The sequence below is a fragment of the Callorhinus ursinus genome, unplaced genomic scaffold (assembly GCF_003265705.2).
Source record: "Callorhinus ursinus isolate GAN/ISIS: 27379988/994484 unplaced genomic scaffold, GSC_fseal_2.0 scaffold74, whole genome shotgun sequence".
NCBI lineage: Eukaryota > Metazoa > Chordata > Mammalia > Carnivora > Otariidae > Callorhinus > Callorhinus ursinus.
The window spans coordinates 691,716-708,213 of NW_027397136.1; the positions used below are offsets into that span (position 1 = coordinate 691,716).

The 16,498-nt window shown below is 39.0% G+C and overlaps 1 protein-coding gene across 2 annotated transcripts in view; it reads right to left on the reverse strand.

Annotated features, from left to right (window-relative positions):
- CECR2 (CECR2 histone acetyl-lysine reader) overlaps window positions 1-16,498 on the reverse strand; it is a 173,345-nt gene that overhangs the window by 11,942 nt on the left and 144,905 nt on the right. For both annotated transcript variants that reach the window (XM_025851891.2, XM_025851890.2), the window contains 8 exons: window positions 15,221-15,374; window positions 10,980-11,109; window positions 10,421-10,458; window positions 10,243-10,334; window positions 9,893-10,019; window positions 8,547-8,932; window positions 7,870-7,998; window positions 6,826-7,672 (listed from right to left, as the gene is read on the reverse strand). In XM_025851891.2, coding sequence (XP_025707676.1) covers window positions 6,826-7,672; window positions 7,870-7,998; window positions 8,547-8,932; window positions 9,893-10,019; window positions 10,243-10,334; window positions 10,421-10,458; window positions 10,980-11,109; window positions 15,221-15,374 — 1,903 coding nt within the window. The remainder of the gene's footprint in view (window positions 1-6,825; window positions 7,673-7,869; window positions 7,999-8,546; window positions 8,933-9,892; window positions 10,020-10,242; window positions 10,335-10,420; window positions 10,459-10,979; window positions 11,110-15,220; window positions 15,375-16,498) is intronic.

Sequence of the window (16,498 nt, forward strand, 5' to 3'; positions counted from 1 at the left end):
GCAGGGATATCATTCAGACTAGAAGGAGAGTTTCCCAAACAGTTAAAGGAATTCAACACCACACCAGGCCTATGAGAAATGTTAAAGGGGACTCTGAGTGGAAAGGAAAGACCATAAGCAGGAGTAGGAAGAGTACGAAGCACAAAAGCAGTAAAATTAAGTATATCTATAAAAATCAGTCAAGTGATTCACAAAATAAAAGGATATGAAGTATGACACCATATGCCTAAAACCTGGGGGGGTTGAGGAAGCATGGTGGGAGTAAAGAACGGGTTCAAACTTAAGTGACCACCAATTTAATATAGACTGCTATATGTAAAAGACGGTTTGTGTGTTACCAAATGGTTACCAAAGATCAAAAACCAGTAATTGATGTGCAAATACAGAGAAAGGAATCCAAGTATATCACTACAGAAAGCCAGCAAACCATGACTGAAGACAGCAAGAGAAGAAAGGAACAGAGAACTACAAAAACATCCATAAAAACAAGTAACAAAATGGCAGTATGTACACACCTATCAATAATTACTCTGACTGTAAATGGACTAAATGTCCCAATCAAAAGACATAGGGAGACACAATTGATTAAAAAAAAAAAAAAAAAAAAAGACCCTTCTATATGCTGCTTACAAGAGACTCATTTCAGACCGAAAAACACATGCAGACTGAAAGTGAAGGGATGGAGAAGCATTTGTCATGCAAATGGATGTCAAAAGAAACCTGAGGTAGCAATATTTAAATCAGACAAAATAGACTTTAAACAAAGACTGTAACAAGAGGCAAAGGACACTACAAAATCATAAAGGTAAGACTGAGCAAGAAGATATAGCAATTGTAAATATTTATGCACCCAACATGGCAACACCCAAATACATAAAGCAGCTAATAACAAACATAAAGTAACTGATAGGAATACAATCATAGTAGGGAATTTTCACACCTCACTTGCATCAATGGACAGATCATCCAAACAGAAAATCGACAAGGAAGCAGTGGCTTTTGTTTTGTCTTGTTTTTTAGAGCAGGGGAGAGGCAGAGGGAGAGAGAATCTTGGGTTGTTTTTTTTTTTAAAGATTTTATTTATTCATTTGAGAGAGAACACAAACGAATGGGGGAGGGGCTGAGGGACAGGGAGAAGCAGACCCCTTGATGAGCGTAGAGCCTGATGCAGGGCTTGGTCCCAGGAACCCGTAATCATGACCTGAGTCAGATGCTTAACTGACTGAGCCACCCAGGTGTTCCAGGGAGAGAGAGAATCTTAAGATGGCTCCACACCCAGTGGGAAGCCTGACAGCAGGCTCAATCTCATAACATGAGCCAAAATCAAGAGTCGGATGCTTAAATGACGGAGTCACCCAGGCATCCGGTCAATGGCTTTTTGAATGACACACTTGACCACCTAGATCTAACAGATATATTCTGAACATTCCATCCTAAAACATCAAAATACATGTATCTTTCAAGTGCATATGGAACATTCTCCAGAATAGATCACATGGTAGGCCAAAAAACAAATCTCAACAAGTTTGAAAAGACTGAAATCATACCATGCATCTTTTCTGACCATAATGGTATGAAACTAGAAATCAACCACAAGAAGAAATCTGGAAATAACAAAACTACGTGGAGGTTGGGATGCCTGAGTGGCTCAGTCGGCTGAGCATCTGCCTTTGGCTCAGGTCATGATCCCAGGGTCCTGGGATGGAGTCCTCCATCTAGCTCCCTGCTCAGCGGGAAGCCTGCTTCTGCTTCTGCCTGCCGCTCCCCCTGCTTGTGCTCTCTGTCAAATAAATAAATAATCTTAAATTTAAAAAGTACATATTAAACAACGAATGGGTTAACCAAGAAATCAAAGAGGAAATTAAAAAATACATGGAGATGAATGAAAATGAAAACATTACAGCCCAAAATCTTTTGGATGCTGCAAAAGTTGTTCTAAAGAGGGACGTTTACAGCAATACAGGTCTACCTCAAAAAGCAAGAAAAATCTCAAATAAACAACCTAGCCTTACACCTAAAGGAGCCAGAAAAAGAAGAACAGACAAAACCCCAAACCAGTAAAAGGAAGAAAATAATAAAGACTAGAGCAGTAATAAACAAATTAGAAACTAAAAAAATGTAAATACAATAGACCAATGAAACTAGGAGCTGGTTCTTTGAAAAAATCAGTAAAATCGACAAATCTTTAGCCAGACTCAAAAAAAAAAAGCACTCAAATAAACAATATCAGAAATGAAAGAGAAATAACAACCAACAACACGGAAATACAAAGGATTGTAAGAGAATATTATGAGAAACTATATGCCAACAAATTGGACAAACTAGAAGAAATGGATAAATTACTAGCAACATATAACTTACCAAAACTAAAACAGGAAGAAATGGAAACTTAGAACAGACCATTTCCTAGCAATGAAATTCTGGGAAAAACCTTCCAACAAACAAAAGTCCAGGACCAGAAAGCTTTGCAAGTAATTCTACCAAACATTCGAAGAGTTAATACTTATTCTTCTCAAACCATTCCAAAAGATAGGAGAGGAAGGAAAACTTCCAAATTCATTCTGTAAGACCAGATTACCCTGATACAAAAACCAGAGAAAGACACTACAAAAAAGAGAGGTACAGGTCACTATCTCTGATGAATATAGACACGAAAATGCTCAACAGAATACTAGCAAACCAAGTACAACAATACATTAAAAAAATAATTCAACACAATCAAGTGGGATTTATTCCTAGGATGCAAGGGCAAATAAATCAACATGATGCAACAAGACAAAGGATTAAAAACTATTATGAACATTTCAATAGATGCAGAAAAAACATTTGACAAAGTATAATATGGATTCATGACAAAAACCTTCAACAAAGCAGGTTTAGAAGGAACATACCTCAATATAATAAAGGCCATATATTAAAAACCCACAGCTAACATCATACTCAACGATGAAAAATTGAGAGATTTCTAAGATCAGGAATGAAACAAGAATGTTCACTCTCAACACAGTACTAGAAGTCCTCGCCACAGCAATCAGACAACTAAAAGAAATAAAAGGCATCCCAATTGGTATGGAAAAAGTAACACTTTCACTACTTGCAGATGACACGATACTACATATAGAAAATCCTAAAGACCACGAAAAAACTACTAGTACTATAAATGACTTCGGTAGGGTCACAGGGTATAAAAATCAATATACAGAAATCTGTTGAATTTCTATATACTAATAATAGCAGAAAAAGAAAAGAATCCCATTTACAATTTAAATTTTTTATCTTTATTTTTTATTTATTTTAAAAGATTTTATTTATTTATTTGACAAAGAGAGAGAGAGAGACAGAGTGCAAAGCAGGAGGAATGGCAGGGAGAGGGAGAAGCAGGCCCCTTGCGGAGCAGGGAGCCAGATGGGGGGGCTCAATCCCAGGATCCTGGGATCATGACCTGAGCTGAACACAGACGCTTAACCGACTGAGACACCCAGGACCCCCTATAATTTTTTTTTTTAAAAAAAGATTTTACTTTTAAGTAATTAATCTCCACACCCAAGGTGGGGCTTGAAACTCACAACCTCGAGATCAAGAGTCGCATGCTCACTGACTGAGCCTGCCAGAGACCCATTTACAATTTCACCAAAAACAATAAAATACCTAAGAATAAACTTAACCAAAGAGGTGAGAGGCCTATATTCTGAAAACTATAAAACACTGATGAAAGAAATTAAAGACAAGACAAAGGAAAGACATTCCATGTTCATGGAGTAGAAGAACAGATACTGAGGCATCTGGGTGGCTCAGTTGGTTAAGCATCTGCCTTTGGCTCAGGTCCTGATCCCAGAGTCCTGGGATTGAACCCTGCCTGCATCTGGTTCCCTGCTCAATGGGGAGTCTGCTTCTCCCTCTGTCCCTCCCTCTGCTCATGCTCTCTCTCTCAAATAAATAAAATCTTAAGAAAAAAAGATATTGTTAAAATGTCCATGCCACCTAAAGTAATCTATAAATTTAACGCAATCCCTATCATAATACCAACATCATTTTTCACAGAACTAGAACAAATAATCCTAAAATTTGTATGGAACCACAAAAGATCCCAAGTAGGCAAAGCAGTCTTGAAGAAGAAAAACAAAGGTGGAGGTGTCCCAATCCCAGATATCAAGCTATACTACAAAGTTATTGTAATCAAGAGAATCATACCAGCACAAAAAAAGACACATAGATCAAGTGAACAAAACAGCCCAGAAATGAACCCACAATTATATGGTCAATTAATCCTTGACAAAGGAGGCAAGAATATGCAATGTGAAAAAGACAGTCTCTTCAACAAATGGTACACAGAAAATCGAACAACCACTTGCAAAAGAGGATAGGTCTCCGGAGGCAATGGAAACAAAAGCAAAAATTAAATATTGGGACTACATGAAAATAAAAATATTATGCAGAGCAAAGGAAACAATCAATGAAACTAAAAGACAATGGGGGGAGACATTTGCAAATGACATATCTGATAAAGGGTTAGCATCCAAAATATATAAAGAACTGATTGGGTGCCTGGGTGGCTCAGGTCATGATCCCAGGGTCCTGGGATCGAGACCCGCAGTGGGTTCCCTCCTCAGTGGGAAGCCTGCTTCTCCCTCTCCCACTCCTCCTGCTTGTGTTTCCTCTCTCACTATGTGTACCTCTGTCAAATAAATAAATAAAATCTTAAAAAAAAAAAAAAGAACTGGTAGAACTCAACACCCAAAAACCAAATAATCCAAATAAAAATGGACAGAAGACATTAACATCTACTTCTTCAAACAAGACATTCAGATAGCCAACATGAAAAGATGCTCAACATCACTTATCATCAAGAAAATGCAAATCAAAACCACAATGTCACTTCACACCCATCAGAATGGCTAAAATAAAAAAACACAAGAAACAACAAATGTTGGTGAGGATGTAGCGAAAAATGAACCCTCAGACACTGTTGGTGGGAATGCAAACTGGTGCAGCCACTCTAGAAAACAGTATGGAGGTAACTCAAAAAAACAGAATTACCATATGATCCATTAATTCCACTACTGGGTATTTATCCAAAGAATACAAAACACTAATTTCAAAAGGTATATATGCACCCATATGTTTAGCACCACCTACAATAGCCAAGATATGGAAGCATGTGTCTACTGAAAGATAAATTGGATAAAGAGGTGGTATGTATATATATGTATATGTAATATATGTATGTATATATGTGTACACACACATATGTAATATATGTAATATTACTCAGCCATAAAAATAATGAAATATTGCTATTTGCATTAACATGGATGGAGGGTATAGTGCTAAGTGAAATAAATCAGAGAAAGACAAATACCATATGATTTCACTCATATGTGGAATTTAAAAAACAGAACAAATGAACAAAGAAAAAGACAAACCAAAAAAACAAACTCAGCTACAGAGAACAAACTGACGGTTATCAGAGGAGAGGTGGTGAGGAGATGGGTGAAACAGGTGATGGGGATTAAGAGCACACTTACATGAAGAGCACTCAGTAATGTATTGAAGTGTTGAATCACAGTAACACTGTATGTTAACTACAGTGGAATTATAGTTAAAAAAAAAGTGTCAGTAGAGATCTAAATATATAAATACATAAAAACAAAAAGTAATTCTGAGTTCTAGACCTATCATCAATTTTATGTGGAATATTCGTATTTGATAAAAGATCAGGTTTCTATTCTTCAGTCATCTATTTTTTTAAATTATTTATTTATTGAGAGAATATGAGTGCAAATGGGGGGAGGGGCAGAGGGAGAGAGAGATTCTAAAGCAGAGTTCACGCTGAGCGCAGAGCCTGACATAAGGCTTGATCCCATAACCCTGAGATCATGACCAGACCCTAAATCAAGAGTCAGATGCTTAACTGACTGAGCCACCCACGCGCCCCTCTTCAGTCATGTATTGAAGAAAATAACACAATACATGGTGGGTAGCTATCCTAGAAATAAACACTAATTACACAAAGTATTCTTTTCATCTTCTCAATTTTCAGGTTAATCTCTCTCTTTTTAAAGATTTATTTACTTATCTGAGAGCAAGTAAGAGAGTGAAAGAGAGAGCATGAGCTGGGGGGAGGGGCAGAGGGAGAAGCAGACTCCCTGATGAGCAGGGAGCCCGACATGGGGCTCAATCCCAGGACCCTGGGATTGTGACCTATGCCAAAGGCAGACACTTAACCAACTAAGCCACCCAGGTGCCCTCAGGTTAATCTCTTAAATGATATTTCTAAGAAATCCCTTCAATGTTTGCTTCTTAGTGGCTATAAATATGTGTCCCAGAGATAGAAGGATGGAAATAATTAGAATTTAAAGTACTGAAAATTTATTCCATAATGATAATGTTTAAGACAGTCATTTTAAAAGGCAGTTTGATGATGTAGTGGTTGAGAGCACGGATGCTGGACTGAGTGGGTCTGGGTACAAATCTCAGCTCCACCACTTATTTGCAAGACAAAGGCAACCAATAGCTTTGTGCCTCGGATTTTCCATCTGTACAAACAAGTATAATAAAACAGTAGCTATCTCAAAGCTTATTCTGAGAACTGATTTACTGTATCTACAAGTCTCAAAAAGACTGCATGGTACAGTAAGGACTACATCGGTGTAAGGATCATTACTACTAGAAATCCTTTCAGATCTTTGTACTAATACTATGACTGGCCCAACCCTGAGTAGTTCAAGAAGCTGGAAAGAAGTCTGACAATATTTGTAAAAAAGATTCCTTATGAATTAATGGTTTAAATGTCAGACATCAGACAAAAATGATGGTGTCAATTACCTCGGTCATTCTCAGGCTCTTGTGTTTCACTGTTATCCTGTGTCCTCCCAGGGTTCCCCAAGGTAGGCTTGGGGGCTGACACACTTACTGATGCCGAGTGAGCTACCTGTGGAAAAGGGCCAGGTAAATGGGGGGATGTAGGCTGTCGGGGGTGGTAAGGCACACCTGGTGGGCAAACTCGGGAAGAAAGCTGCTGCATGGCAATCATCTCTGGGCTGTCCATCATGGAGTCCCCTCCTTGCACCCCCCGCAGAGCCTGGGAGGGTGCTCCAAAAAGAGAACTTGGCGTTGGGGCCGGAGGTGGCTGTAACCGATGTCCACCAGATTTACAGGGTGCTCGCATATACCCTGAAGAAGCAACTCCATGAGGTAGAAAGCTTGATTGTTCAGTCCACTGGTTTGGGGGGAGAGGAGGTCTCATCACTCGGGAATCCATCATATGACCAAGAGTGCGAGGCTGGTGAGAGGGTCCTGGCCCCATGGGGGGCTTCTCATCTGTGCCCAAGGGTCCTGGGTTTGTAGCACCATGGTTCCCATTCCAGACAGCAGTGTGTACTCGATTCATGTACTTGTATGATCGGTACATGTGGCTGGGAGGAATTTCTGAGCTTTCAGGAAAGTCTGGGGGTCGGGCTGGAGCCCCACCATGCCTGGGAGGAATAAATCCTGACTGGAATTGAGTTGGGGGATAAATATTTCCATCCTGACTAGGGCCACCCATATGCCTAAGCTGTAAGGATCCAGGATGTGATCCCATGTTACTAAGGTGTGTCAGCCCCCCACACACTTGCTTCTCTTCCGGAGTGCCTAGCCTGGGTCCTCGGTGGTTGTTAATTCCAACTGGAGGCTGGCAACAAGAAAACAGAAGAAAGCAGAGTTCAGTAGACCCACAGAATAAGGCATAACGTGTAAAGGGCTTAATCTATAGTAAGAGACTCTACAGAATGGAAGATTATGAATTGAATTTAACCTGGTAAGAGACTCTATTTCTGACGTTTATCTGTGGAACCTTTTGCATTTGCATATTCTAAGTAGGCTGCTTACCTGCATGGTAAAAGGCTGATGCTGCTGTACAGGTTCTCCAGGGTGTGGTTCTGGGACCCTAGAGGAGACATACAAATTGGCAGGATCTGATCCTCGAAGAGGGACAAATGTTCCTGGTACTGTTGGCCTCTGGAGGGCGTTGAGTAAAGGCAAGAAGAGAGGGGAAAAAGAGAAAGCACAGAAGACATTAGGTAGAAAACAAGGACGCTCCTGGAGAAGGCTAGCATATGAGCTCACCCAGATTGGGGCTAGTTCTCAGGCCCAAAGCAATCTCTCGCTGCAGGACAGAAAAACTGCTGTTTCTTAATCTCTTTTTCATTACTGCCTCCTCCCCCAAGAACCCTTTAAGACAATTTTTCCCCAACTGCCCCTCAACATGAAATTTTAATGCCACAGATATGCTGTATATTTTATGTACTATGTGTATTTCTGTGATTTGTACATGAAAAGAGTTTTTAAAATCCCAATTTTTGCCCACATTGAAAGTGCATCAGACTGATTAAAAGAAAGATTTAAAATAAGAGGAAGAATGAATAAAGAAAGGATAGATGAGGGGAGAAGAAATCATCCATATATAGAAAAATTACTTTGGAAGAGGAGTGAATTAAACAGGCTTCACTTCTCTTTGAATTCACCAACTAGGAGAAACTACTGTTGAATTTTGAGCTATTCCTTACCATCTGGTTTAAAAGGGGTGCCTGGTTGGGCATCCCACCATAATGTAGGGGACGAGAAAAGCCTCGGCCATTTGAGGTGCCCACCTCCCGAGGGAGGTGTGTGGAACTGCTGCTTTGATTATCCCCAGAAGAAGCTCGGCGGGCAGGTGGCAATGACTTCCCTCCATTCTCCACCAGTTGCTGTTTCTTGCTGGGCCCTTCTGAGTCCCTGGAGCGGGTCCAAACGTGGCTTCCACCGCTTCGCCCAGCCCGGCTCCGTCTCTTCTCTCGCTTTTCATCCTCTCTGATCCAAAATTCTTCATCTGTGTCTCCATCTTCACCAGGAAAATGCTTCATCATTGCTCGATGGAAACACCTCTCTAAATTATCAGACATCTTGGTATATTCTATGGGAAGATACAAGGACTGACTTCCAGATACAGCTTTTACAGGAGATAAAAGACAATTCTCTTACCAACAAATAAAAGATGCTATTTGGGTAAACTCGTGAGCTTAATTCAACTTGAGTGATATTATGTTGTGTAGCTATGGACACAAGATGAAGATACTGTTTTTGTCCTAAGAGGCTATAGGCTATATGGCTGGACTAGGACTCTAGGACTATTAACTTAAAGCAAGACAGATTTAGTTCTTTAAGGCTAAATGGCAGAATTATTAAATACAGTCACTGAAGCTACTTAGTTTTATCTTTTTTTTTTTTTTTAAAGACTTACTTATTTGAGAGGGAGAATGAAATTGGGGGCATGAGAGGGAGAGAGAGAAAATCTTAAGCACACTCTCTGCTGAATGCAGGGCTGGACGCGAGGCTTGATCTCGTGACCTCTTAGATCATGACCTGAGCCGAAATCAAGACTCCGATGCCCAGGCACCCCAAAGCTGCTTAGTTTTTAAGCTAAACCATTTGAGCTACTATATAAATGACTCCAAGTTTCTATACTTGGAGCCATACATGCTTTGTTATTAGAGATCTACTCTATGGACATCTCAAGATGATTTAAGAATCTACGGTCAGTCTTGTCAGTGGTTAGCGGTCTCTGTGCAGTACAAACTAAACCCAGACTGGTCTCTAAGATAATGAAAAATAACCCGAGCCCAGTTAGCCAAGAGATACATTCTTTCGTCACACAGGATAGGAGTGGTTCCGGCACATATTGTGTTAAGTGGTCAGAATGGCCAATCCCACGGCTTTAAATGTACGCTTTGTTTATAGCCCCAATGAAAGGTCTGACTCATTTCTAAAAGAGATTCACTTCTATTTTTGTGTATTTCTAAAAAAGAAGGTATTTTGTTCTTGGTTGAAATGGTATACAGTAAGTGTATCCACAGCAAACCCCTTCCCCACTTACCACTACTTTCCCCATTATATTTTCGACAATTCCTAAACATAGTCTTCATGTCATTTACAAATTCCTCCTTGGTACAGTATAAACCTCCATTCAGTTTCTTCTCCATGCTTGAGATATCCATGGGGACCTAAAATAGGACACATTAAATTACAACAAGCTGGAGAAAAAAACATCTTGTAGTCCTTATGAAGCAAAGGAATCATGCCACTGTGAAATGCCCAGGAGCCTGGCATATATCCAGCAACCCTGATTCTCAAGGAACAACAGATGAACTTAAAACAAAAACCAGCAACAAAAATCAAGAAAGAAACAAACACCATAGTAAGTATAACTACAAAGGTAGCCTCTACCTTAATAATCTGGTAATAGTTTGGGGCATAGGATTCATCCACAGGTTCTAAAAAGGGCCAGGAATCCTTGTGAGCCTTTACCACATCTAGAACTGAAAGCCAAAGAAAAGAGCTTAATTAATGCACTTGATTGGAGTACTTGTATCAGAAATAATAATAGTTGAGAATGGGAACTGACCTTTATACATGGCAGTGAAATCATCATCCAACTCAAAGCTGTGAATCACAAAATAAGAAATAGTAACTTTGACCACTTTCTCTCCTTAGCTCTCTTAATTCAATCACAGACACACAGCTGATTACACCAAGGTTTGGGACAGTCCCAATAAACTGTTTTTAAGGTAAGTCTGTAAAACTGATAATCTCTAGAAAATAATTATGAAGATGAAGGTTAGCAAGCCTAAGCAAAAAAAAAAAAAAAAGGGAGTATCATTTTCATCATCTGTAAAATGATAGGGTTGACTTAAGATGATCCACAACTTAATTTATGATTCAATAACGCTGGTTATTTAAGAGCACATTATTTCCTGGGTTTTATTTTACCCTAATGAATATTTTTGTAACCTAAAGAATAATAATACAAAAAGGCATACAGAAGAATGAGAAGCTCATAAACACTGACTATTACCTACCACACAGGGTTGTTTTAAGAATTAAATGAGAAAAGTGCTTAGCACAATGCCAGAGTGCTTCACAAATGTTACTGGCTGCTACTGTTGGTACCATTAAATACTCACAGGTCTTTAGTCTTTTTTTCTTCTCTCATGGGGGAACTAGGGTCCAGATGGGAAAGTTCTGGGGGGAGCTCCTTTCCTTGGGCCAGCAGCCATGCCCTTTCTTCCCTGAGTTTTCTCCTCTTTGCTCGATCTACAATGAACACAGTGCATTACGGTACAAGTGAGGTTAAGCACTCTTTAGATGATTAGATTACATGTTTGTTAATCATTTTGAGAAAGGAAAGAAACAAAGATCACCTATATCATAAAATTATTTTTGCTTCTTTTGCCATCCTCTTGGTAATCAGGATGATTCTACAGCTTTAGGAAAAATAAACTTGTGGAACCCATTTCCTTTATGCATATTGAGTTCAAGGGCTGGGGAGAGATGAGGGTGGTAGGGCAGGCACTGGGAAGGAGAGGGAGGAAAGAACAAGGATGAAGAAAAACAGAATTAGAAAAAAAAGGAAAAAATAGAAGATTGAATGAAGATTATCCTTCTTTGAATACCTAAGGCCTTTCCAATCTTTCTCTCAGAAAAACAACATCCCCCTTTTAAGGACCAGACTTTCAATCCAAACATATACAGGATTTTATATGTATATCTAAGCTCTCAGGGTTTTGTATTTACAAAGGCATCCTTGCACACCAATTGTCTTTGCTCTTCAATCCACCCCTACCACTGGCAGCTGGCCCTTACCAAGCCAGGGGTAGTCATAAATTTGGCTGGGAACAAGGGAAAGATGCCAGCTGGAATTGGCAAGAAGCTGGAAGATAGGGATGATCTTTTTCTGGCTCCTAGCCATAGCCATGAGAAACACACTTGGCATTCCACTACTAGCCTGATGGGACACTCACTGCCAGAGGGAGCCAGAAGGTCAGGAGGAAAGAAAAGAGGCAGGGAGATAAAGAACACTGTCAGACAGAAGACATAAACATGGAAGGGAGAAACCAGGACACATCTTCTATTTTCTTCCCTAAGGCACAGGCTCCACACCTGTACCCTGGCTAGGAGTATGACATGACCTTGCTAAGTGTTTTCTCTGTCTAGTTCTGTTTGACTTGTGTTTTTGTTCTTACACTATTCACTTATAAACTTAAATTTATATCTGCTTTAATTAGTCAAAGGCACTTTGCTATACTGTTTTTTAAAAAATGATTTCAAGATTAAAGTGTAACAATTAATGAATATCCATGAACCTAACAAACTGGCAGATTTTAACATTTTTCTTTAGTAACCTTAATACAGTAGTTCTTTCTAGTTGGTTGCGATTTTTTACATCTTGTAAATAATATAATGACAATTCTTTTGACATGCCTTCTCGGGCACATGTATGAATTCTCTGGGATGTACACCTAGCAGTGGAATTGCCAGAGTGCTTTCCAAAGGGGTACAGCTATTCTTTCCATAGCGACAGGAATTATCTCACACTCACTTGGTATGATAAAACTAGCATTTTTGCCACACTGATAAGTACTGATAAAGAATTTTGATGCTTTCATTTGCATTTTCCTGACTGGAGTGATACTGAACATATTTTCATGTTTACTGACCATTTAGCATTCTCTTGTATGAATTTCCTGCTTATATATACTTGGCCCTTTTCCTTTGGGTTGCTGCATTTCTAACGGATTTAGAGAAGTGCCTTATTTTTTTAATATTTATTTATTTATTTATTTGAGAGAGAGAATGAGAGAGAGAGAGAGAGAGCACATGAGAGGGGGGAGGGTCAGAGGGAGAAGCAGACTCCCCGCTGAGCAGGGAGCCCGATGTGGGACTCGATCCCGGGACTCCGGGATCATCATGACCTGAGCTGAAGGCAGTTGCTTAACCAACTGAGCCACCCAGGTGCCCCTAGAGAAGTGCTTTAAAGAATCTGGATAATAAGTCTTTGATGGTTATGTGTTAAAATTAGCTTCTACTTTGACTCGTCTTTCCATTTTGTTTATGGTGCTCATGTAAATTTTAAACAATTCATGTAGTAAAACATTATCAAACTCCCTCCCTTTGTGGCTTGTGCCTTTTGTAGTTAATACATTCTCAACGCAGAGTATGCTCAAATTTCTATCATCCTCTCCCTCTGCTCCTCTCACCCCCCACTTGTGCTCGTCTCCAAGAAAAAAAAAATCCATCATTGCCTCTATTTTACTTAGCTTCCAAGAATTCAGTAAAAATTTATTTTTGTAACTATTTTATAGCCTGTAAAAATTCTCTCCACATTTTCCCCATGATAACTATCATTTGTGAGCTTGCTGTGTGCTAGGGACTACCTGTCTTTTATTTAATCCCTCTAACAAGGTCTGCACAGCCCTACGTGATTTGATCCCTGGTTACCTCTATGAACTCATTTCCTGCCCATCTTTCCTTGCTTTGCTCTTTGGTCCATACTGGCCTTCCTCCTGCATATTCCTTCTTCAGGGCCTGTGCACACACCTGCTGTTTCCTCTACCTTCCCCCATCAGATGTTCATATGGCACCTTCAACCACTTCATTATGAAATATCACATATTCAGAGAGGGCTTTCTTTCTTTCTTTTTTTTTTAAAGATTTATTTATTTATTTGAGAGAGAGAATGAGAGATAGAGAGCACGAGAGGGAGAAACAGACTCCCTGCTGAGCAGGGAGCCTGATGTGGGACTCGATCCCGGGACTCCAGGATCATGACCTGAGCTGAAGGCAGTCGCTTAACCAACTGAGCCACCCAGGCGCCCAGAGAGGGCTTTCTTGACAAGCTTACTTAAATGCCACCGACATCATGTCCCTCTTTATCTCTAAATCTGTTTTATTTTTCTTTAGATCTTTCACCAACAAATATGATTCTACAATATCTGTTTGTTCTGTTTTTCCATCACTGGAATGTAAGCCCCATGAAAGGATTAACTTCTTTTGTTTAATATCTATATTCCTAGAACAAAGCCTGGCACAGAATGGGTGCTCAAAAAATATTTGTTGACTTAAAGAACAATAACATAGGTATTATTAATCTTACAGGTACAGAAACTAAACCATAAAAATAAGTTTTGAACCTGTATAAAAGTCAAATGGGAACAGTTGTAGCAAATAAAAAACCACACTGAAAATTAGAGTCCCCTTAAAAACTATACAAAATTAAAGCCATAGTTACTGTCTTGAGAATTTAAATCTAGCATTAGAAATGAAACCTATGAAACATTTTACAAGTAGGATATACTACATATTGTCACACAGGCTAAATTTGTAGATTAAATGCACTAAGTAAGGATTTTATAATGAAGAAGTGATCACAGTAGGAATGGGGTTAACCTATGAAGAAATAGAAGGCACTACTTAGGAATGGGAGGGAAAATGCACATAAATAAGGCCAAAATCCTTTAAATTTTACAGCCAAATTTTATTTAAATTTTGCACTGAAAGACTGCATTAAAAAGTCAAATCCAGGTTGTGCAGTTTTATTCAGAAATTTAAAAATTCAGTAAATTTACCTGAAAGGAAGAAATACTAGTCTGTATTCAACTAAGCAGATGATTTGTTGCCATATGATTTATCAGGTTTAGCTTATAAATACCACTGCTATCTCATACATCTAGGGACAGTTGTTATCTTTGTATTAACTGCAAATGAAAGAGAAATCTCATTACACTAAGACCAAAACCTAGACCGAAGTCGGAGAAAAAAGATTTGTCCTAATAAAATCAATGGTAGTACTCTAGATTTGTATAGTGCCATACTTGAAAAAAAAAATCTTTAAGATTTTTCTTTACACATTTCAATTGTGCTTAAAGTTATTTCTATGAAGGGCACCTGGGTGGCTCAGTTGGTTAAGCGACTGCCTTCAGCTCAGGTCATGATCCTGGAGTCCCGGGATCGAGTCCCACATCGGGCTCCCTGCTCAGCGGGGAGTCTGCTTCTCCCTCTGACCCTCTTCCCTCTCATGCTCTCTCTCATTCTCTCTCTCTCAAATAAAAAAAAAAAAAATTATTTCTATGAAACTTGTCATCAATACTTTAATATTTTTTCTATTTTACATGAGGGATGTGTGCAGATGAGGGCAGTAAGTGGTGTGACTGAAAGAAACACCAAGAATAACAAATACAAGTGTGTAGAAGGAATGCATATACAATGAGATTGGATCCAGAAGAATAAACAAGAGTGCAATTAACAAGACATTTAAATAGAAATTGTCGGAAGTAGCTCAGATCTAGGATAGAACCTAGTTTGATTTGGCTTTGGCCAGAGGAGGGCTATTCCCATACCACATGTACTGCGCAGAAAGCCCACATACCTTCCACTGCCTTGACCTTCTCCTCCAGCTCTCGTTTCCTCTCTTCCTTTAACATCTGCTCCTGCTCCTTCTTCTGCACTGCTAGAAGAATTTGACGTTCTTCCTCCTCCTCTTTGCGCTTCTGTTTTTCTATTCGGGGAAGCACAGGGGTCTCCTATAAAGAGCCAATTAAGCGTACAGAGTCAACATACAATAACGTAAGATCAGTTTTTTGCACTAAGATTCAATTTTTACTGAATTCAACCTATTCAATAAATAATATTAGATAGGGAATTTATATCATAACCACAAGTTAATTTTATCATCTATAAAATAAACATATGGAGATATATAACTAACACTAAAACACAATGGCTATTTGAAATAAGGTAAAGTTTTGGTCCCAATGTTTACATAATTTGTAGTCTTTGGGAGATAATCTTGTATGTTGGACCAGAGAGGAGAAACTGAGGCAGTTCAGAGACACCATTCTTATAGATTTAATATTTAATAAAAGTGACATCTTAAAAAGTACTCTCATCTAAAACTTTAAAAAGAATGAAAGAACACAGGGTCACAATTTCAATGTGCAAGACTTTGAAACCCTTAACATTTATACTTTATAAATAAGCAATGAATAAAATTGGGAGTTTGGTGGGAGAGGCCACCAGTTTGCCTTAAGATAGAGAAAAGAGAAAGGCAACTGCACAGAAACTCATAAAATTACTCAGACTGGAGAGCATTTTCCCTTGTTTTTCACACAAATGACATTAACAAAGATTTCAGTCAGTCACTGGGAAAGTGACTGCCTAAGAAATCTAACAAAAGATAAAGAAAAATAGGACTATTATCATCATAATCTATTAAAAGTTTTACTCTGCATATTTTCCAATATAAATAGATCTGAGCCATTCTGTAAACCAGAATAGTGAAGCTAGGGCTGAAATTATTTATTTTCATTTCTTCCCTTGACTTTTGTGCTGATATGAAAGCTAGAACTTTTAAAAAAATTGTTATTGAAGAAGTAGTAACTGTTGCCTGAAATAGAGAACATGCATAAGTTGCAGAGACAGAAAAATGAATCCGGTATTAACAAAGGGAAAATTCAGGGTGCCTGGGTGGCTCAGTTGTTAAGCATCTGCCTTTGGCTCAGGTCATGATACCGGGGTCCTGGGATCGAGCCCCGCATCGGGCTCCCTGCTTGGCGGGAAGCCTGCTTCTCCCTCTCCCACTCCCCCTGCTTGTGTTCCCTTTCTCACTGTGCCTCTCTCTGTCAAATAAAATCTTTTTTTTTTTTTT